Source organism: Electrophorus electricus, chromosome 6, assembly GCF_041902795.1.
Source record: "Electrophorus electricus isolate QZ-2024a chromosome 6, ASM4190279v1, whole genome shotgun sequence".
Lineage (NCBI taxonomy): Eukaryota > Metazoa > Chordata > Actinopteri > Gymnotiformes > Gymnotidae > Electrophorus > Electrophorus electricus.
The window spans coordinates 27,600,234-27,626,193 of record NC_137502.1 but is presented as its reverse complement, the minus strand read 5'-3'; the positions used below and the strand labels follow the sequence as shown (position 1 = coordinate 27,626,193).

General features: G+C 44.3%; 1 protein-coding gene across 7 annotated transcripts in view; it reads right to left on the bottom strand.

The window, feature by feature from the left end:
* Positions 1-22,513, bottom strand: part of myo5aa (myosin VAa) — a 57,941-nt gene extending 35,428 nt beyond the window's left edge. For 4 of the 7 annotated variants that reach the window (XM_081716227.1, XM_081716229.1, XM_081716230.1 and 1 more), the window contains exons 1-8: positions 20,024-20,205; positions 10,878-10,988; positions 10,422-10,593; positions 10,072-10,216; positions 9,602-9,758; positions 8,284-8,427; positions 7,101-7,182; positions 4,852-4,959 (exon numbers count right to left, since the gene is read on the bottom strand). In XM_081716227.1, coding sequence (XP_081572353.1) covers positions 4,852-4,959; positions 7,101-7,182; positions 8,284-8,427; positions 9,602-9,758; positions 10,072-10,216; positions 10,422-10,593; positions 10,878-10,988; positions 20,024-20,056 — 952 coding nt within the window. In that variant the 5' untranslated portion in view covers positions 20,057-20,205. Of the gene's footprint in view, positions 1-4,851; positions 4,960-7,100; positions 7,183-8,283; positions 8,428-9,601; positions 9,759-10,071; positions 10,217-10,421; positions 10,594-10,877; positions 10,989-20,023; positions 20,207-22,277 lie in introns of those variants that run through there. The other 3 variants (XM_081716224.1, XM_081716228.1, XM_081716226.1) reach the window with 2 other exon arrangements.
* Positions 22,514-25,960: the final 3,447 nt, after the last annotated feature.

The following is a 25,960-nucleotide window of genomic DNA, read 5'->3' as shown; positions in this document are numbered from 1 at the left end:
ACAAACACCACCCAGCTATTACACACAAACACCACCCAGCTATTACACACAAACACCACCCAGCTATTACACACAAACACCACCCAGCTATTACACACAAACACCACCCAGCTATTACACACACACACCACCCAGCTATTACACACACACACACACACACACACACACACACACACACACACACACACACACAACACCACCAAGCTATTACACACACACACACACACACAACACCACCCAGCTATTACACACACACACACACACACACAACACCACCCAGCTATTACACACACACACACACACACACACAACACCACCCAGCTATTACACACACACACACACACACACACAACACCACCCAGCTATTACACACACACACACACACACACACACACACAACACCACCCAGCTATTACACACACACACACACACAACACCACCCAGCTATTACACACACACACACACACACAACACCACCCAGCTATTACACACACACACAACACCACCCAGCTATTACACACACACACACACACACACAACACCACCCAGCTATTACACACACACACACACACACAACACCACCCAGCTATTACACACACACACACACACACACACACAACACCACCCAGCTATTGCACACACACACACACACACACACACACAACACCACCCAGCTATTGCACACACACACACACAACACCACCCAGCTATTACACACACACACACACACACACACACCACCCAGCTATTACACACACACACACACACACACACACACACAACACCACCCAGCTATTACACACACACACACACACACACACACACAACACCACCCAGCTATTACACACACACACACACACACACACACACACACACACACAACACCACCCAGCTATTACACACACACACACACACACACACACACACAACACCACCCAGCTATTACACACACACACACACACACACACACACACACACAACACCACCCAGCTATTACACACACACACACACACACACACACACACACACAACACCACCCAGCTATTACACACACACACACACACACACACAACACCACCCAGCTATTACACACACACAACACCACCCAGCTATTACACACACACACACACACACACACACACACACACACACACAACACCACCCAGCTATTACACACACACACACACACAACACCACCCAGCTATTACACACACACACACACACACACACACACACACACACACACACAACACCACCCAGCTATTACACACACACACACACACACACACACACACACACAACACCACCCAGCTATTACACACACACACACACACACACACACACACACACACACACACAACACCACCCAGCTATTACACACACACACACACACACACACACACACACAACACCACCCAGCTATTACACACACACACACACACACACACACACACACACAACACCACCCAGCTATTACACACAAACACCACCCAGCTATTACACACACACACCACCCAGCTATTACACACACACACACACACACACACACACACACACAACACCACCCAGCTATTACACACACACACACACACACACACACAACACCACCCAGCTATTACACACACACACACAGAACACCACCCAGCTATTACACACACACACACAGAACACCACCCAGCTATTACACACACACACACACAGAACACCACCCAGCTATTACACACACACACACACAGAACACCACCCAGCTATTACACACACACACACACAGAACACCACCCAGCTATTACACACACACACACAGAACACCACCCAGCTATTACACACACACACACACAGAACACCACCCAGCTATTACACACACACACACAGAACACCACCCAGCTATTACACACACACACACACAGAACACCACCCAGCTATTACACACACACACACAGAACACCACCCAGCTATTACACACACACACACAGAACACCACCCAGCTATTACACACACACACACAGAACACCACCCAGCTATTACACACACACACACAGAACACCACCCAGCTATTACACACACACACACAGAACACCACCCAGCTATTACACACACACACACAGAACACCACCCAGCTATTACACACACACACACACAGAACACCACCCAGCTATTACACACACACACACAGAACACCACCCAGCTATTACACACACACACACAGAACACCACCCAGCTATTACACACACACACACAGAACACCACCCAGCTATTACACACACACACACAGAACACCACCCAGCTATTACACACACACACACAGAACACCACCCAGCTATTACACACACACACACAGAACACCACCCAGCTATTACACACACACACACAGAACACCACCCAGCTATTACACACACACACACAGAACACCACCCAGCTATTACACACACACACACAGAACACCACCCAGCTATTACACACACACACACAGAACACCACCCAGCTATTACACACACACACACAGAACACCACCCAGCTATTACACACACACACACAGAACACCACCCAGCTATTACACACACACACACAGAACACCACCCAGCTATTACACACACACACACACAGAACACCACCCAGCTATTACACACACACACACAGAACACCACCCAGCTATTACACACACACACACAGAACACCACCCAGCTATTACACACACACACACACAGAACACCACCCAGCTATTACACACACACACACACACAGAACACCACCCAGCTATTACACACACACACACACACAGAACACCACCCAGCTATTACACACACACACACACACAGAACACCACCCAGCTATTACACACACACACACACACAGAACACCACCCAGCTATTACACACACACACACAGAACACCACCCAGCTATTACACACACACACACAGAACACCACCCAGCTATTACACACACACACACAGAACACCACCCAGCTATTACACACACACACACACAGAACACCACCCAGCTATTACACACACACACACACAGAACACCACCCAGCTATTACACACACACACACAGAACACCACCCAGCTATTACACACACACACACAGAACACCACCCAGCTATTACACACACACACACAGAACACCACCCAGCTATTACACACACACACACAGAACACCACCCAGCTATTACACACACACACACAGAACACCACCCAGCTATTACACACACACACACAGAACACCACCCAGCTATTACACACACACACACAGAACACCACCCAGCTATTACACACACACACACAGAACACCACCCAGCTATTACACACACACACACAGAACACCACCCAGCTATTACACACACACACACAGAACACCACCCAGCTATTACACACACACACACAGAACACCACCCAGCTATTACACACACACACACAGAACACCACCCAGCTATTACACACACACACACAGAACACCACCCAGCTATTACACACACACACAGAACACCACCCAGCTATTACACACACACACACACACAGAACACCACCCAGCTATTACACACACACACACAGAACACCACCCAGCTATTACACACACACACACAGAACACCACCCAGCTATTACACACACACACACACACAGAACACCACCCAGCTATTACACACACACACACACACAGAACACCACCCAGCTATTACACACACACACACACACACACAGAACACCACCCAGCTATTACACACACACACACACACAGAACACCACCCAGCTATTACACACACACACACACACAGAACACCACCCAGCTATTACACACACACACACAGAACACCACCCAGCTATTACACACACACACACAGAACACCACCCAGCTATTACACACACACACACAGAACACCACCCAGCTATTACACACACACACACACAGAACACCACCCAGCTATTACACACACACACACACAGAACACCACCCAGCTATTACACACACACACACAGAACACCACCCAGCTATTACACACACACACACAGAACACCACCCAGCTATTACACACACACACAGAACACCACCCAGCTATTACACACACACACAGAACACCACCCAGCTATTACACACACACACAGAACACCACCCAGCTATTACACACACACACACAGAACACCACCCAGCTATTACACACACACACAGAACACCACCCAGCTATTACACACACACAGAGAACACCACCCAGCTATTACACACACACAGAGAACACCACCCAGCTATTACACACACACAGAGAACACCACCCAGCTATTACACACACAGAGAACACCACCCAGCTATTACACACACAGAGAACACCACCCAGCTATTACACACACACAGAACACCACCCAGCTATTACACACACACAGAACACCACCCAGCTATTACACACACACACACAGACAGAACACCACCCAGCTATTACACACACACACACAGAACACCACCCAGCTATTACACACACACACACACACACACAGAACACCACCCAGCTATTACACACACACACACACCCATTACACACCCAGAACACCACCCAGCTATCACACACACAGACCACCATCCAGCTATTACACACACACCCAGAACACCACCCAGCTATTACACACACCCTTACCCACACCACCCAACACCCAATGTCATGTTATCACTAAAGTGATATTTCCAGTGTTTTTTCTCTCTGTAATCTGCTGCTTGTTTTCATCATGTGTTTAACAAACTTGATTGTCACATTTTGAAAATCCAAAAAAATTGTGAGAATCGCCCAGCACTACACGTAACACCCAAGAAATAACAAAGCAGTTCACGCACACACACGCACGCGCTGCGGCATGGTTAGCCCTACCCAGCAGACTGAAGGCGCTCCTTGTGGTGCACATTTCCTTTGCATCGTTCACTCCATCGATCACCGGGTTACGGCCCTGTTTGGTGTAGTGGAAATCATTTGCGGTGCCTGAGGTCCAAACAAACACAGAAAGCTCTTAGTGTTGGTTTAGTTTCAAGAGCAACATACATCAGAACCAGAATGAGTCACACTGATGAATTCAACACTTCCTCTGTAATGACATAACACTTCCCTCAGTTAAGTTTAATCCAATCAAACACTACCAGTGCTCTAGCAGAGAACATGCACTGCACATGTCAAGACAGTTAGCTGCTGTCCTAGAGCTCCAGAAGCTACTGGCTGAAGACTAATAAACTAGTGCCTAACCATAGTAACCTAGTGTTATTGTTAGGGTTAACCCTAACCTTAGTAACCTAGTGTTATTGTTAGGGTTAACCCTAACCTTAGTAACCTAGTGTTATTGTTAGGGTTAACCCTAACCTTAGTAACCTAGTGTTATTGTTAGGGTTAACCCTAACCTTAGTAACCTAGTGTTATTGTTAGGGTTAACCCTAACCATAGTAACCTAGTGTTATTGTTAGGGTTAACCCTAACCTTAGTAACCTAGTGTTATTGTTAGGGTTAACCCTAACCTTAGTAACCTAGTGTTATTGTTAGGGTTAACCCTAACCTTAGTAACCTAGTGTTATTGTTAGGGTTAACCCTAACCTTAGTAACCTAGTGTTATTGTTAGGGTTAACCCTAACCTTAGTAACCTAGTGTTATTGTTAGGGTTAACCCTAACCTTAGTAACCTAGTGTTATTGTTAGGGTTAACCCTAACCTTAGTAACCTAGTGTTATTGTTAGGGTTAACCCTAACCATAGTAACCTAGTGTTATTGTTAGGGTTAACCCTAACCATAGTAACCTAGTGGTATTGTTAGGGTTAACCCTAACCTTAGTAACCTAGTGTTATTGTTAGGGTTAACCCTAACCTTAGTAACCTAGTGTTATTGTTAGGGTTAACCCTAACCTTAGTAACCTAGTGTTATTGTTAGGGTTAACCCTAACCTTAGTAACCTAGTGTTATTGTTAGGGTTATCCTTAACCATAGTAACCTAGTGTTATTGTTAGGGTTAACCCTAACCTTAGTAAGCTAGTGTTATTGTTAGGGTTAACCCTAACCTTAGTAACCTAGTGTTATTGTTAGGGTTAACCCTAACCATAGTAACCTAGTGTTATTGTTAGGGTTAACCTTAACCATAGTAACCTAGTGTTATTGTTAGGGTTAACCTTAACCATAGTAACCTAGTGTTATTGTTAGGGTTAACCCTAACCTTAGTAACCTAGTGTTATTGTTAGGGTTAACCCTAACCTTAGTAACCTAGTGTTATTGTTAGGGTTAACCCTAACCTTAGTAACCTAGTGTTATTGTTAGGGTTAACCCTAACCTTAGTAACCTAGTGTTATTGTTAGGGTTAACCCTAACCTTAGTAACCTAGTGTTATTGTTAGGGTTAACCCTAACCTTAGTAACCTAGTGTTATTGTTAGGGTTAACCCTAACCATAGTAACCTAGTGTTATTGTTAGGGTTAACCCTAACCATAGTAACCTAGTGGTATTGTTAGGGTTAACCCTAACCTTAGTAACCTAGTGTTATTGTTAGGGTTAACCCTAACCTTAGTAACCTAGTGTTATTGTTAGGGTTAACCCTAACCTTAGTAACCTAGTGTTATTGTTAGGGTTAACCCTAACCTTAGTAACCTAGTGTTATTGTTAGGGTTAACCCTAACCTTAGTAACCTAGTGTTATTGTTAGGGTTAACCCTAACCATAGTAACCTAGTGTTATTGTTAGGGTTAACCCTAACCATAGTAACCTAGTGGTATTGTTAGGGTTAACCCTAACCTTAGTAACCTAGTGTTATTGTTAGGGTTAACCCTAACCTTAGTAACCTAGTGTTATTGTTAGGGTTAACCCTAACCTTAGTAACCTAGTGTTATTGTTAGGGTTAACCCTAACCTTAGTAAGCTAGTGTTATTGTTAGGGTTATCCTTAACCATAGTAAGCTAGTGTTATTGTTAGGGTTAACCTTAACCATAGTAACCTAGGTCACCCTGGACACAACTGGGTCACCCAGTGAGACCCATCACAAACCTGTGATTAACAACTCACCTCACACACACAGACCCTCTGCAGAATAAATGAGTGAAAGCTTGTGTGTGTGTGTGTGTGTGTGTGTGTGTGTGTGTGTGTGAGGGAGAGATTCACCTAGCTTCAGGGCCTTAAATTCTGGGAGGCGGGAGGAAGCACAGAGCTGGTAGAAGATGTGGTAGTTCCTCTCCTCATCCGCCTGAGGAGCAGCAGAGAGAGATCATGAGGGTGGGGTCACAATGGAAGGGAGGATGTGACGGCGGGGTCACAGCATGACGTACTGTCATACTGATAAATATGTAAGTTGTTCTAGAAACAGTGTCTGAAAGATACCACAAACAGAAATGTTTTGTCCTAGCAGGTTTAATCAAAAGGCTTACAACATAAAAGCACACACCCAGAGCACGACACAGACACACCCAGCGCAGGGCATCCAACTCACGACACCCAGCGCAGGACACCCAGCGCAGGACACCCAGCGCAGGACACCCAGCGCAGGACACCCAGCGCAGGACATGGACACATTCAGTCCAAATTAGTCCAGAAATGAAGAATTTGATTAATGTCACATGTATTACGCCCCTGGCTGTTATAGCATAGATAACAGCAAGCCAAGCAGAAGAGTGTCACCGTCTCCATGTATATGGGACACATTAACAAGATGGAGAATTTAATCATTTGATGGTTCTGTCTTGTTTACATAGCTCAGATAAAGACTGTTCATTCAGTAAACACAACAAAGATGTGCGTGAGAGAGGAAGAGTGGAGGAGAGAAAGAGAGAGAAGGTGCATTTCAAATATATTAAAATTAAAAATGAAGACTGAGGGAAGTGTCCTATGAATTTAACCCTAATCCCAAAAAGATGTGACAATTACAGACATTACTGACACATGGATCTTTAAACTACCAGCGTGTGTGTGTGTGTGTGTGTGTAAGAATGTGCATTAACACTGATCAAACTCAGGACATCTTTCCTCAGTAGGTTTAAAAAGAATTTAAAATAATTTGAATTTAAAATTCCTGAGATTAATAAATTACTAATTCTAAAACGAGCAGGAACAGGGAGCAGGCTAAAATGATTCTCTCCGCACAAAAAAAGAGACTGGTTAAAAAATTAATTAATTAATTAAAAAATGGGCGTGTGTGTGTGCTTTTATGTTGTAAGTGTTTTGCTTAAACCTGCTGAGACAAAACATTTCTATTTGTGGTATCTTGCAGACACTGTGAGAGCAGGAATGTGAGATTTCGGATCATGTGTATGTGTAAATGTAAATGTACAATAATGTTTGCGAGCCGCACCTGGAATACGACCCGGGATTTCTCTAGCAGGTAGGTCCTCATGTTGGCTCCAATGATGTGGAACCTCTTATCAAAGCCTATCTCAATGTACTTCCCAAAGCGACTGCTGTTGTCATTGCGGGTCGTCTTGGCGTTCCCTATGGCCTGAAGACAACAACAGGCGCAGGTGGGTGGGGGCACGTGGTAGCTACAAAGGCCTAGTCTGGAGTTTTGAATTAAATAACAAAATTTACTATATCAAAATCATGTGTGTGTCAAACTTTAGCTTTCAAAAGGACAACTACTCCTTCACCATCTCATTTTGCCAGTCTTTGATTTCATGTTTCATACCTATAGATTTTGGCAATGTCTTTTTCTTAAATCTCCATTCTTCTTGTGCAATCTTTCCTCTAGGATTTTCCTAGGGGTTTTAAAAGCAGACGTTGGCCTAAAATCTCTATTGGTCAAATACTTTTGGAGCAGGAGACACTGTGATACCTGAACAAGCTCACTATAAAGGAACCCAGTAGTTTAATCGTAGACTCACTTATAATGGAAGGTTAAGGGAGGTTGTTGAGGAAGCCTTTTGCTACAACTGCCCACAGAGTTCCATTCCTAAGTGTGTTTGAGGGGAGACAGGAGAGTTAGAGTTAACCCTAGAGGAGAGAGGAGGAGGGTTAGGGTTAACCCCAGAGGAGAGAGGAGGAGGTTTAGGGTTAACCCCAGAGGAGAGATGAGGAGGTTTAGGGTTAACCCCAGAGGAGAGAGGAGGAGGTTTAGGGTTAACCCCAGAGGAGAGAGGAGGAGGGCTAGGGTTAAGCCTAGAGGAGAGAGGAGGAGGTTTAGGGTTAAGCCTAGAGGAGAGAGGAGGAGGTTTAGGGTTAACCCCAGAGCAGAGAGGAGGAGGTTTAGGGTTAACCCCAGAGCAGAGAGGAGGAGGTTTAGGGTTAACCCCAGAGGAGAGAGGAGGAGGTTTAGGGTTAACCCTAGAGGAGAGAGGAGGAGGTTTAGGGTTAACCCTAGAGGAGAGAGGAGGAGGTTTAGGGTTAACCCTAGAGGAGAGAGGAGGAGGTTTAGGGTTAACCCTAGAGGAGAGAGGAGGAGGTTTAGGGTTAACCCTAGAGGAGAGAGGAGGAGGTTTAGGGTTAACCCCAGAGGAGAGAGGAGAAGGTTTAGGGTTAACCCTAGAGCAGAGAGGAAGTGGTTTAGGGTTAACCCTAGAGGAGAAGGTTTAGGGTTAACCCTAGAGGAGAAGGTTTAGGGTTAACCCTAGAGGAGAAGGTTTAGGGTTAACCCTAGAGGAGAGAGAAGGTTTAGGTGGAGCACTGTGGGTCCTAACCTCCATGATGGGGTTGGAGGCCAGAACTTTCTCCTCCACGTTAGCCTCGCTGGCTGACCCGCTAACTGTGGCGAAGTAGCGCATGGCGTACTTCGCTGACACCGTCTTCCCTGCGCCGGACTCGCCGCTGACAATGATGGACTGGTTCCTCTCGTCTCTACGGCAACAAGAGTGAAAAGAATAGGGCAGAGAGGTTTCCACATGCTGCACTAAAGCATCTCTCAGGGGTTGCTGACAGAGCCTGAGTGTGTGTGTGAGTATGTGTGTCATACATACATCTGTACAGATTTGGTGATGGGAAGGAGAAAGAGAAAGAGTGATAAAAAGAACTGCTCATGGATCTGCTGCAGTATCTCACACACACACACACACACACACACACACACACACACACACACACACACACACACACACACACATACACACACATACACACACATACACACACATACACACACACACACACACACCTGGCCATCTGTTTGTAGGCCTCCTCTGCTACAGCAAATATGTGGGGGTCCATGTCCCCCATATTCTGGCCACTGTATGCGTTGATGATGTCAGTCCCATAGATGGGCAGCGTCTCGTAGGGGTTAATGGCTACCAGGACAATACCTGTACCAGCAGGGAGACACAGAGACACGCCTTCAAACATGCTACGTACACATCGTCTCCGGTCGTTCATTACATAGTGCCATTCAAAGCCTATAATTAACAGACAATAAAGGGCCTGATGGGCAAGGTAGTTAACCAATGGTGGGGTTGTTTACTGCAATAGATGTGTGCATGTGTGTGTGTGCGAACAAGTGTGTGTGTTTACCGCAGTACGTGTAGATGAGTTTGGAGTCGATAAAGCGCACTTTGAGGTTGTGCAGGACAGCGGGTTCGTGCAGGTAGCTGAGCGCCGTCAGGTCGTTCTCCCCCACCAGGATGTCCGGGTTCCGCAGGTGTGGCAGGGTCTTTGTATTCGGGTCCAACTTGTGCTGTAGGTCCTTAAAACATTAAATGAAATCTAGTTCAAAAGATCAAGGTTTTGAATAAATCTCTGACTTGAACAGTTAAAACTGTAAGAAATATCAAAATATGAAAATTAGCATTACCACATTTTGGCAGACAAAACTATGACAAACTGAATAGCTGTGAGGAAACACTGCCAATAATAACTACACCATAGTTAATGTCATCACTAGATATATCGATATTGACACCACTGGGAATTACCATAAGAGCCACACGCACACACTCACGACCACACGCACGAGCACACACTCCTCACCGAACCATCTTCCAGCTGCAGGTGTAGTACGGTGTCTCCCTGTTTGTAGTCTTTAGTGAGCTCAGCTGACTTCCACACCTCCTCAGGGTCGGGGATCCACACCCGTGCATACTGTGACGCACACAAAGGAAACAACAAGAATAATGATAATGATCACGAGAACGATAACGGTATCAGACGAAGGGCGGTAGCATCTCAGAAACCGTAAACTTTGTGGCATGTCCCATCAGGAATGAGAACCTGGAAGGCCTGCCCATCAGGGGGAGAGAGTGCTGCTCTCAGAATTGGATTAGAGCTGACAAACACCCATGTGAAAAATACTGACTACAACAAGCACATGGGGCACGAATTGAAAGAGAGAAAATTTGGTGCGTTTCTCCAGAGAGCCGCAGGGTCCTGAATGAATGAATCAGATGGTGCTCTGAGGCAGAGTACAGACAGGGCAGACGACAGGTCAGCGCAGCACACACCGGAGCAGCGCAGAGGTCCTGCTTATAGTTATTATACACACAGCCATGAGGGTCCAATCAGGGCCAACCATGAAGAATATATCACCATGACGATAACAAGCCCATGATAATAAGGGTGGAATGGCCCTGGTTCAGTGTGAATAAACCATCCAAATGTGTGTGTGTGTGTGTGCACGCGCACGTGTGTGTCAGAGAGTGAGAGAGAGAGAGAGAGAATAGGAGTTTGGGAAATTGCAAGAAAGTGTGAGCAAGTTATTGCATGCGAGTGTGTGTGCGAGCATGTTAGTGAGTATGAAGTCATGCATAAAGCTCCGTGTTTACCAGATTGAACTGGAGTGAATCTGTGAATTAGTGTAGTATGAGACATGGTGCAGGTTAAGGTTTATAAGACTAAACTGTTCAGAACAGGACTGCACATGTGCTAGCTCACGTGATCAATATCCTTTGAGACCGAGGCAGTCTGGGAAGTCTCAACAGGACTGCTAAGGTTTGTAAAGATGGAAACAGCAGCTAGGCATCGCTCAACATCCTCTGAGAACACCAGGAGCAACTTCAAACAGCAGAGCAAATGACACCTTCACCAGGAGAATCAGCATATGATCGGAAGAGAAGAATAATCCTCTCTGTGTGATCCAAGGCGGGGGGCGAAAGAGAGGCAGGGTGAGGGAGGATGAAACAGGGAGGTGTTTGTGCATGGGTGATCCAGCAATGGTGTGGCGGTGTTTGGGTGGCGGGTGTGGCGGTGTGTGGGTGTAACTGCATGTGTAAACAGCGCCGATTCAGACTGCTTTGTTCTGTGATGACTCCACTTCCTTGAAGCAGGACTGTGTGGTTAAAACACCATGGAAGCAACAGCTGCAGCGACAGCTACTGAAACTATTCAGCCTCTCACCTACTGCTAGCGGTACACACACATTCCTTTCGCGTGTTCACTAGTAAGTAGAGCTGCAGGTGGAACGCTCACTCTGCTCACTACAGTCACATACGAGCATGTTGGGACTTGGATAGGTGTCTACGGGATAAATGCTGGAGCAGCACACATGACAAACTCCTGTCTCATGGATTCCTTTAACTGAGTTCCAGTGTGCATGTGCACACACACAAACAAGAACAGACAGACGGACGGACATGACAGAGAGAAACTCAAGAACACACACACACAAACTCTTACACAGACACACAGAGCTGCAACTCTAATTGTTTTCCTGAAACACTACTCCACACCGCACCACGGGATTTCACTGGTTTTTTGGTTTCATCTCTTTAATGTTTACTGTGGAATATAATACTCCTTCACTCCTGGGAACACTTGCTTTAATGTAGTTATTTAAACTGGTGTAAGATTTACTTTATATGAGGGCCTGAACTCCACAAATATTCAGTGAATCAAATTCCTAAAACAACTCTTTAAACATGGGGTAACCATGGTAACATGATGCCCCGCCCCACCCCATAACGCTGCAGACAAGATGAGGTCAGGTCTACACCACTCTATCCATCCTGCATGATGAGGTCAGGTCTACACCACTCTATCCATCCCGCATGATGCGGTCAGGTCTACACCACTCTATCCATCCCGCATGATGCGGTCAGGTCTACACCACTCTATCCATCCCGCATGATGCGGTCAGGTCTACACCACTCTATCCATCCCGCATGATGCGGTCAGGTCTACACCACTCTATCCATCCCGCATGATGCGGTCAGGTCTACACCACTCTATCCATCCCGCATGATGCGGTCAGGTCTACACCACTCTATCCATCCCGCATGATGCGGTCAGGTCTACACCACTCTATCCATCCCGCATGATGCGGTCAGGTCTACACCACTATCCATCCAACATGATGCGGTCAGGTCTACACCACTCTATCCATCCCACATGATTAAAGATGTTAAAGGTGTGATGCGTGCACTAAGATAAAGGTGTGATGTGTGCACTACAGTTCCATTACAGATATTAGAGCATTAAAAGGAGATTTGGGAATGTAAGATCATGTAAGACCAAAAAAGTAATCTGACAGAACACAACAGCTTGTATATGGGATTAAATGCTCAGACACTGTGTTATTGTATATTGTAAAAATCTATTCAGATAATTTGCATGTTTCTTATCATGTCATGATGGGATTATCAAAATGTGACAAGACTGGAAGTAGAGAGTCACATAATCAAAGCTAATCAAGCACCAGCAGGTCTTATACGCAATCACACTACAGAGGGGGGGGGGGGTGAGAGAGAGAGAGAGAGAGAGAGAGAGAGAGAGACCTGTGTTACTTGGGAGGACCTGTCCTAGAACTGGGCTCCTAGCAACAGAATGACAGGAAGAAGAGAACTATGGGTAAAAATAGAAGCTCATCATGAACAGCTTCACACACAGTGAGACGCTAATGTGAACGAACACACACACACACACACACAGCCCATCACTGCTGTGAACACATCTGTTCCTCTTTTCTCTCCATCTTTCCACTACACTTTTACTTACCCCCCACACATGCCCGCACGCACGCATGGAAACCCTCTTTTGTGGGCCTTGAATGTTCATATGTTAAACCTTAAAGATCCAGGGACACATTATACAGCAACAAAAAGTATGAAGGAGCATCATTGCTCCTGTGACAAATAAACCAAACTTGAACATTCTAAGGTAGGGTTATATTAAATGTTCAGGACATTTTTTTATTTAAAAAAAAAATTAAACAAATTTCCTAAAGCACTGCTTGAAAAACAAACAAGAGTCTGGGCGTGGCCTAATATTCCAGTGAGCACAGCTGATTGGCTGCATGCTACACTCCTAAATCAAGCACACGAGGGCAGTGATGCATATCATTCTGAGGTCCCCGCACCAGATGAGCCTCAGTCTGAGGGAAGAGTAGGCCGTTATGCTCACCATCACCATTAAATAATCATTACACAAGATGCAGTCTTGGCACCACCATGATGCACCAGATGAGCCCCTCTCATAGCAGTGACTGAGAAAGTTCATGTTGCTAAAGCTGCCAGTCATCCGTTTTGATTCTTCTAGACCTTTCGGCAGCCTTTGACACAGTGAACCACAACATTCTTCTCTCTGTTCTTTCCAGGCTTGGTGTGACTGGCTCTGCTTGGAGATGGTTTCAGTCCTATCAGGTGACATGGAGAGGATCCACATCCAAACCGTGTAGACCCTCCACTGGTGTTCCACAAGGCTCAGTATTAGACCCCCTTCTCTTCTCTTTGTATACTCGTTCTCTTGGTGATGTAATATCTTCTCATGGTTTCTCCTACCACTGCTATGCTGATGACACGCAATTATTTCTTTCTTTTTCACACTCTGACACAGGTCTCGGCATGCTTGATTGACATCGCATCATGGATGACAGCCCACCACTTGAAGCTGAACCCCAATAAAACCAAGCTGCTGTACATCCCAGGTACTCCCAACCCTTACCATGACCTCACAGTTTCCTTTGAGAACTCCCTGGTATCACCATCCGAAGCTGCCCGTAGTCTGGGCACAACTTTGGACAACCAGTTGTCGGTCTCAACTCATGTTTCAAATCTAACCCGGTCTTGCAGATTCCTGCTTTGCAACATGCGAAGGATTCAGCCCTTTCTCTCACAGGAAGCTACCCAGGTGCTTGTGCTGTCTCTACTTGCTGGTCTTCCTCTAAGAGCGAACATACCTTTACAACTTGTCCAGAATGCAGCAGCACAACTGGTTTTCAATCTTCTGAAGTTGACACACATCACTCCACTGCTGCGCTCCCTTCACTGGCTTCTAGTAGCTGCACGCATTAGATTTAAATCCTTGATGTTCACCTACAAAGCCAAAAATGGACCAGTCTCTTCATACATGAGGTCAAAGCCCGAGCCGTACCTCGAGTACTTCGAACCTCAAGTATGGCTCGGCCTGAAATACTGCGCTTCAGGTCTGATGTCCTGGCTCCAAAATGGTGAAATGAACTCCCACTTTTCCAAACAGAAAAGTCTCCTGCTGTCTTCAAATGCAGACCGAAGACCCATCTATTTGTGGAGTATTCAAATGACCACTGACTCTGCTCCTATGTTGACTAAACTAGTACTTATTGTAGGGTATTGTTTATTACACTTATGTTGACTAACAAACTCTAGTATTTGCTTATTACACTTGTCTATTAGAGCTATTCTATGTGTTCTGCACTTCTAGGTATCAGCAGTGAGCCCCGTATTTCCACAGTATTATAGATCATTGGTATATTGGACTCTAACCTACTGTACTAGGATGTATTCTGTGAGTAAACGACAAAGCACTTTTGTAAGTGACTCTGGATAAGTGTCTGCTAAATGCCATACATGTAAATGATGCCCCAAATGGAAAGAGACCAAGACAATCATAACACTGTAAGGATCCATGTGTATGAGAGTCACTCCACAGGAATTAAACTGGACATTTGGATAAGGGTTTGGCTTGTACAGACATTTTGCTCATTAGCAGGAACACAGAGGGACATCGGCTGTCCTACCAATACAAGGACTGCCCATTTTACATGGGAAGGGCAGAAATAAATGAGTGTCTTACTGGAGCGGTATTTAAACGGCACACTGTGAACACTCATAGCATTTATATGTATGCTCTGTACCCTGAAGAACAGAACGGTTTAGTGAAATATTTAAGAGTGAACAGCATGATAACATTAATTCAATTAACTACTTGATTGAAAATACAAAAAACTCCACCAACACTGAAATTTCACAATCACAATCTCATAGAGATGTTATACACTCTTATGCCAGTACTTGTGACCACATACAGACCTATTTCTTCAAATATACATAGGCATTATTGATATTTATATCTTGATCATCATACGCAAGATTGTTTCAGACTTCAAACACAAACACTGTACATACACCACAGCACTCCGTATAGACACACCCCGCCGCACCCCTCCGTATAGACACACCCCGCCGCACCCCTCCGTATAGACACACCCCGCCGCACCCCTCCGTATAGACACACCCCGCCGCACCCCTCCGTATAGACACACCCCGCCGCACCCCTCCGTATAGACACACCACGCCGCATCGCAGCACTCTGTATAGCTACACCAGTAACTCTCTCCACGCATACACAGAGCACTTTCATCTAAAATACAAGGCCTCCAACACTCAGTCTAGCTCGTAACACAAACCTCTACACCCTACCAAACACTGACACTCTCACAAACCCCACAAAACCCCCACCCACATCCATGCACACACAGAAATACTAGCCCAATATAAGCCCAGCATGAATCTTAACATACATATTACCAACACCTCCTGGAAGTGCAGTTACACTTCCTACTACTAGAACACAACCACTAATACTATTACTACACCACCCCCACCACCACTACTACTATTACTACTACACCTACACTATTTACTTCAATAATACAGCTTAATCTGCTTCAAGTCTTGCTGGGTTGCCAAAATGCATGTACCTGCACAGAGGCATGCAAGGGATTCTTGTGACAGGCAGGCTTGTTCATTAGTTTGGTTATTAAAACATGTGATGATCTCAGTCATGCGCACCCACTATGAATGCCTCCAGTCATTAAAGTGCAGTAATATCCACATTCAGGATATGACATAAGCACTTAAAACACACACACACACACACACACACACACACACACACACAGGTTTGAAAGGCTGACTAACAGGACACACTTTGTACCAGTAGAAACAAGGACACAATTATCAAGCTGCATTGCATTCCAGTGACCATGAACCTGACCCTCATCTGTCTGGACATGGGCATAGTGACCCAACCTCGCCTTTGAGTGAGTCCATGAACACACCCTGCTCTGGCAGGTGAGACGTGTGTGAACGAGTGCACCTTCTGTCTCTGGTTTTCAACACATCTTCACATCACAGCAACACTCCCACATCACTGCTCAGCCTCAGACACACTCAAACAGATCTACTCCTTCCTCACTGAGAACAAAAGTTCTTCAGAAAGAATTCCTTTTAACCACTAACTTCATATGTAGGAGAAAGAAGAAACCGTGTTTTTTGGCAACAAGTGTGACAAAGCAATTTTCTAAGTCGCTCTGGATAATAGCATCTGCCAAACACCATAAATGTAAATGTAGCATAATCACATAATGAAGAGGGAATGTAAATAATTACGTTAATTAGAATATGTACATAACTACATTAATTAGAATACTCACATAATGAAGAGAGAATGTAATTACATTAGAATAAATAATTAAGCGGGAATGTACATAATTACAATAATTAGCATAATCACAATGAAGAGGGAATGCAGTTACATTAATTAGCATAATCACAATGACGAGGGAACATACATAATTACATTACTTAAAATAATTACATAATAATGAGGTAATGTACACAATAACATTAGCAATTACTACATAATGACGAGGGAACAAATTATTCCATTAAAATAATTACATAATAATGAGGGAATGTACACAATTACATTCATTAGCATAATTAAATAATGATGAGGGAAGGTACCTGAGCTGTTAGACTGTATCTCATTGGTCAGCAGGCTACTTCCTACGATGATGTTATGTAGCTAGTCATGTCAACAGTGAAGTGCTCCACAAAAGTCTGAGCTAGCTAACCGCTACGCTCTTAAAACTGCTCCATCAGCACGTGTGTTGGCCACGCACCTTAGTCATTCTACTGCATCTACATATTAACTATACATTAACTATATATTAACTGTATTAAGTGGACTCAGGTAAAGGCAATGCCTTACCACATGTAAAACATCCACCTCTGACAGGCACACACACACACACTATGTACAACCTGCATACAACCTCTATTTTCAGTGTTACAGAGATTCTCTAAAGGGTTCATTGTCATGGTAACTGGCAACCACATGAAGCTCCACGCATGTGCAAAGTTTGGAGAACATGATAAAATTACACATGTAAACAGACGAAGTCCAGAGAAACAGAACGCTTTGGAGGTCCGTCCTCAGCTGCACAAGTGCTTTACATATATACAAACAAACAAGTTATATATATCCAAACGTGATAAAAAAATAAAAATAAATAAATTTTATATATATATATATATATATATATATATATATATATATATATATATATATATATATACATACATATACATATATATACACACACACACACACACACACACACACACACACACACACACACACACACACATATATATATATATATATATACACATATATATACACACACACACAAACACACACGCGCGCGGACACACACGCGCGGACACACACGCGCGCGGACACAAAGTAGGCAGAGCCCTCGTCACCGGTCCATGACAGCACAGACTCTGCAGGCCTCCTGAAGACACGCCCTCTTCATGCCCAGCATTGTCTCCACACACATAGATGCATTACAGGGACAGTGCTGGCTCCAAAAGGCATTTTTCTGCCACACTAAACGCAGGGGGGGCACCACATACTTCTATCTCAGACTAGTTTAGTCACCCATGAGTCACCTGGTTCCATCCAATAGCCAGCAGGGAAGGAGGGCTCGTGCTTCAGAGTAAAAGGAGTCGTTCGGTCTGTTCTCAATAAACCAACGAACATCACGGCAGGGCAAACTCAGGGAGACAGTACCTTCTGCAGCCTGCCTACAGAGGCACAACACACCTCGAGATGAGGGGAAGAGAGTTACAGGAAAAAGACAGTCGATGCTCTGACGTGAAAGCTTCCAGACAGTAGGACGAAATCACTGTGACCCGTCTGAGAAAGGAAAGGGTAAATGTGGGAGTAGGGATAGCAGCGGGGCAACAGTGCTCGTGCAGTGTAGCACATGATGATCGCTCATGTGAGACTGCTCAATCCAGCTAAAGCAACCATCTCTCAGCCTGAACAAACCAGAGCAAGGAGACACGGCAGAACTCGAACTCTCATCTACACTGCCAAACTACCAGTGTACTCTGTGGTTCCTGGTGATTCAGGGTTACAAAGATACCAAGCCACCACAAGAAAGAAATTCCATAAAAATATGACCCCTGAAAGCTCTTAAGGTTTAGCTAGTAATCAGAAGGTTGCCAGTTCAAGTCCCACCACTGCCAAATTGCCACTGTTGGGCTCTTGAACAAGCCCCTTAACCCTCAATTACTCAAGTTGTGTTCAGTCATAATTGTAAGTTGCTTTTAATAAAAGCATCAGCTAAATGCCATAAATGTAAATGTACTGGAATGAAAATTTGCATATGTGAGTGGACTGTCATTAACTAACCACCAGAACAAAGATGACAGCTCTGTGCGCCTGGGCACTTCAGACAGTCAACCAAATGTAATAATGTGAAAATGGCTCTAACAGAATTAACCTGCGAAAGACCAACATGCATCACCCATACGATGCCACTGACAGGCTCCTGAGCACAGACTTCTAGTGGCTGTAAAAATACTTCCATAACGTCACAAAAGCCACTTCCTGCATGGGAATATATCATGACGGACCTTACCTGCTAAAAGTAAGATAAATTAACACAGGCAGTTCATAATCTTCACGTGGAATGTTAACTACTGAACAAACGGCTACATATCCTGATTATGCAAACTCTACCTCTCCAGCAAAGAACTCAGGAATTTCCTGGATGGGCAAACATCACAGCGTCATGGCAGCTAGAACCACACCACACAGAAGAACTGCAAAGCAAGTGAGAAACTTACTTTCACCAACTCAGATTCCAAGTCCTGGTTCATTTTTACACAACTATGTCCTGGTCCATTCTGAAGCTCTAGACCCTCGCTTCTCTGGAGAGGAAGTCTGTGTCTGACTGGACCGTCTTATTACCAGAGGAATTGGGTATCAAGACAACTGCGTCTTCAGGTTCGTACTCTGCTGCTCTCCCAGGGGATTTTCCACTCACTCTGACGCTTTGTAGTGAACGTTCAGCGTTCACACCGAAAAAGACCAGCCGAGCCCTCCAGCATCACATGAGAGCAAAGAAAAGGTTTGTTGCGAAATGCATTTGTAAAAAGGACATGAACAGAAATCTCCAGTCCAGTCTGGCTTACATCAACACCAAACTCTGGTGCACGGTCTGAAAGTCTAGAAAACAAACGTCTCAAACCCGTAACTAGCTGGGTTTATCCCATCATAATCACTATCTCAGCATGACACACGTGCAATCTCAAAACAAAAAAAAACTCCTTCCAAGTTCAAGACTTTATTTACCATAGTGAATCTCTGAAAGTACAAAGAAACATGTCATTCAGAGCACCAGCAGGATTAGAACACCCAGAACATTCTGTAGGGCAGCAGGACCGAGTAGTCTCCACCTAAACAGTTTCCACCCTAACAGTATCCACTCTAACGCCAACATTCTCCACCCTAACCCTAACACTAGCAGTCTCCACTCAAGGAGTTATCCATTTCTTGATTCATTCTGCTCAAAGTGAATGAACTGCATATGTGCAAGTATGTATGTGAAAGATCAGTTATGACAGGCCACTAAAGATAATTAAGATATTCTGGGGGTCACCTGAGTGCTCTTTCTCACACTGCGCTGTCACACAGGAAGCATGAAGTAGAATTCCATGTCACCACTGGATAATAAACAACCCTCCCTCCCAACCAACACACACTGGAGTTTTAGTTGGCCACTTCAGACACACACAAAGCAGCGAGTGTTCTCCAGGAACGGTCTGCATGACCAGAGAGCGCTCTGCAAACACCACCCTGCTCTGCCTAGCCTCAGGAATCAAACCTTCCGTAAAGACACTCCGACCTTCGCCCTTTGCTCTGCTATCACGCACTTAGGTCAGAGCATTTCAAGTCAAGCCACAGAACAGCTCTTATAACCAGAGCCTACATCCGCAGTGGACAAACGTGTTTCTGAATGGTGTGTTTTTAGACAACTTAAAACGAGTTCTGATACGCCAGTATCACATCTGGTTAGCTCAGACAGCAAGCCTCTACCAGGAGACCAAGAAAGGACTGCAGCATCACAAACACAACCGCGACGATGCCACAGTGGCAAAGGAGGATACGAAGTATGTCATGAACGCACCGCAATGAATTCCGGTTGGACACACACACTGCGCTATTCCCCATCAGGGTCCAGAGGGAATTCTAAGCTTGGAGCGGGGCACACTGGCAGTATAGCAATGCCACTATGGGGGAGGGGTTTACGGGGTGGCTTCCTCGCCTCTCACGTCCTCTCAACATCTCGTTAAGATCTGTCGACACATTTGGACATCACTACCCTTGTCATTTTGGCATCATCCCGTTACTTCGACTAAAAGAGAAAACATTTTCGCCCCCGCCCGCGCCCGCGCAGACACGCCTTTAGAGCAGGCCCACGAGCCTGTAGGCCGCGCTGTGGCGTCATCTGGCCCGGGATGCGCGTGGCGGTCGCATCAGCATCACCCGCTGCAGTCTGCGCTCAGCTCGAGCTGTGACCGACAAGCGCAGCGCAGACGTCATTACCTCACACCGAGGCCTCGGAAATGTTCCGCACAGCTCGCGCTTTCCTTACAATTGGTGGGGTTTTTTCAGTTGTTTATCGCGGATTTGCGGTTTTTTTTTTTTTCAGCGTAGCGAAATTCCGCGAGTCAGCCTCGGGACGCGGAACAAACGCGAGACATTCATCGGCACCATTCCTCGAGGGTCTTGTCCACGGTTCATAAGGCACAGACCGTTCACCGTGCTGTCGCGAATGTTTGGTACCCTAATCTACCCTCTCCCTGCCCCAACTCCTATCACCCCCCCACCCGAGTGTTAACCCCGGAGAGGTGCAGTGTCAGAGAACACACTGCACCACGACACTGTGCATCCATTCATTAGGGTCCTCACACTCCGTTACACTCCAGCTGTGTCGAATATCTGATGGCCTTTACAAACCCTGCAGTCGCCGTTTGTCGGACCGGAGGACATTCCCGAGGCAGGCCGGCGTCTCTCTAAAATGAAACCCAGTTTTACCTTCGTATACAGCTCCGACGCTGCCATGGTGGTCGTCGTGTCTTTCTTCAATCTCAGCTAGGTGAACATCAGCGGGACGGGCGCTTTTCGGCTCGTCTTTGCGCTGCGTTCCTTGCGTTCAGTCAAATCCTTAGGTCCGTTTAACGCGGTGGTATATATCCTGGGGCCAAAGGCGCGTTTTTCTCATACCTCGAAAATCGGGCTATTTCAGCGTCCCTCTATGCATTCTGGGTACAATGGATACAATGATTTAGCGCTGGGATTTTGGTTACCTGGGAAAAATGAAACTAGCCTGCCCTCTAGTGGTCAACCCCTCATTTTTCATAACGCTGGGAGAGTGTGCTGGGGCACATACCAGCGAGCTGTGCAACACCCTGGGTTTATCTCAGGTGCTTTATAGGACTGACAACGACAGGACACAAAGTGTGTGTGTGTGTGTGTGTGTGTGTGTGTGTGTGTGTGTGTGTGTGTGTGTGTGTGTGTGTGTATATATATATATATATATATATATATATATATATATATATATATATATAAAACTGCCCTATTCCTATGACAGCTTGGACTCTCCATTAACTCAAATGTCAAATTATTCATGAATTGAGGTGTTTAAACTGTAAGAGCACATTCTGTCCCTAAACATTTGGTATGTCAGAAAACGTCTACGTAAAACACTGACCATTTCTTTAATGCTTACTTCATTGAAATACATAATTAAATACTTGTAAAGCTGTTTTTGTTTAAAGAGAACATCAGTATATTGAATGCCATATATTGCATAAAACATTACATTTCTTTAGTTGCAATTACCATAAGTTTGCATGGGAAAATAGTTCTTTTTGTTTGTATGGTTAGCACTATTTAAACAGCAATAATAATATTTATTAAAATGTAGAGCATGTTAAGGTACTTGACGCCGCCAGTGTAAAGTTCCTTGATTTTCTCTGAGAAAGTGTGCCCCAACAGTAACACTGCAGCTATCCTCTTTCTAACAGTAAAAAGCCTGGAGAGGCTAGAAAATGCGAGCTCCAGCGTGGCCTATTTTTGGCACTGCTAGGCCCTGCATGTAGGATGTACCAGGTTCCTGTGGATCCGTCAGCCAGTCCTGCACAGTACTGATGTTACCTTCCTCCACTCAGCTTGTCAGAACTTTCTATCTACACAAGGTGGTTACGTAACAGGTTTTTGGCGAGACCACACTCTCAATCATTCCTTTCCACCAATACCAAACGTGTGCAGATGCACAGTCACAACATGCTGTTTACCTCACCCAGCACCTCTATTATCTGTTTACCTCACCCAAGACCTCCATTCTCAATTTACCTCACCCAACACCTCTGTTCTGTGTACCTCACCCAACACCTCTGTTCTCTGTACCTCACCCAACACCTCTGTTCTCTGGTTTATTTTTAGTCCTAGAGATTTTAAGCATGAAAGCATGAGATTTTAAGCTTCTATAGCAAGAAGCCAGAACCTGAAGCCAAAATGCTTCAGTATTTTATATCCACTCTCTATCTTCAGTCACTAGATTATTTTAGTTAACAACATCATTTTAAATGTGGCCTGCACCAAGAAAATGTATGTTGTAAAATGGTTTAAACAATTTAACAGTAAACGTTAATAAAGCATAATAACCCATTTAAAATATTTGCACAGATCACTGATCAATCCCCCAACAGTAAAGAACCATGAACTGAAGAACAAAAATAAAGTGCAGGTTTGTTTTATTGAAATAAAACACAGGTTTGCTACAGAAAGCAGAGAGACTACAGAGTGCTCTGAGCGAGGAGACAGAAGAAGAAGTGAGAGCGAGAGTGGAGTGAGAGTGGAGTGAGCACGGAGTGAGAGCGGAGTGATTTCAGGAGGCTTTGAGTGAGGAGCAGAAACGTCTATTCACACAGTGTGTTGAACAGATGTGGAGGCATAATCCTACAATCATACACATCAGATAAATCACTCAGGAGAAAGGACGTAAAACCCACCACAGAGTGATACAGACACTGATGACGGTTTTGTTATAATGCAGAGGTATGCAAGCTTTTTAGGTACCAGAACACAGAGAAGAAGGAGGATTTATCTAGTAGCTTGAGAGAGAAATTACCTTGTGACTATGATATGACTGAGGTAGAGACAGGGAGAGTCACATGCACAGTGAAAAATAAATGACAAAAAAGAAATTTAAATGCTCTGTATTTCCCAATTCACCAGGGTCTTGTCAAATAAAGTCAACAATTTTGAGCATATACATGAAATTAATCATGAGCTACACGTTTTCCACTAGGTGTCCTAGACATCTCCAAAGTTCCCAAAAACCTCTCCAAATGCACACAATGTCATTAGTCACTACACATCAAGTGTGCAAGATATTTTTGCTTACTCAACTTACTAAAAGACAATGTTAGCTTCATTATAGCATCATTGTTAAAGGCTAAACAATATTAGCTTCATTGCTATTAGATTAATTGCTAATAGGTTAAAAGGTTATGCTGTGGAAAATACTGTAATTATATGTCATTTCATTTATATTTACAATTTGTAGCAGGATTACACATTTTTCCAGCATTGAAGGTTTAAGAACTGGTTCCTATATCTCCATGGTGTGAGGTTCATGACTTGGTTCTAGTATCTCCATGGTGTGAGGTTCATGACCTGGTTTTAGTATTTCCATGGTATGAGGTTTATGACCTTTGCCAAGTGATGTTTGTGCTTGTCATGATTTTCACTGGCCTGTCTAAAGTATTTCCTTTTTCTACAGCCATCTTGTGTGTGTGTGTCTGAATTAATATAAAAAATAAAATAAATGTATAAATGCAACAAAAAAGACTATACAAATGATGTGTGCATGCACAGTAACCCTTGATAAAACTGTTCAATATCGAATCAAAATTGGACAAGAGACATTCCATGGCTGTGTTCGAAAAAGTCTACTACTACATACTGATTGTAGTATGCAGTATACAGTATACACTGAGTGTAGTATGCAGTATGCAGTATACACTGAGTGTAGTATGCAGTATACAGTATACACTGAGTGTAGTATGCAGTATGCAGTATACACTGAATGTAGTATGCAGTATGCAGTATACACTGAGTGTAGTATGCAGTATGTAGTAGGTGATTTTGAACACACCCATATAGAGTATAACAACACTAGAACTTTGAGCTATGCGTGACTCTTATTTCCAGGTGCATTCTCTTAACCTTAATTAGCTTAATTACATTAATGATCATTATCTTAGATTGTAACAAACGTTGCACCACAAAGAGGAAAAATATTTCCACAAATAACACTGGAGCTAAATTATGAAGTCAAGAGAGGATGAAGGACAAAGGAAAGAAAGCAGCACCACGACATACAATTTTTTATGTCAACAATGAATATTAACATTCAAATATTAACATTTCATAATAATTTCCATTTTTTGTGAAAAAATATCAAACTTTCTTAAAAAGTGGGTTTTTCAGATCTGAAGATATATTTAGCAAGATCTGTGGCACCAAAAAACTTGTGTGATAGATGTGATAGATGCTACAGATGTGCTATTGAGAAACAAATTCAATTTGTTTGCTTATAATTATTGCAAAATAAAATGCATCATCAAAATAAACAATAAATAAAAATAAATAAACTAAAGCCAAAACTTCTCTCTAAAACGATGGAGTCATTGGAAAAGTATGTTGAA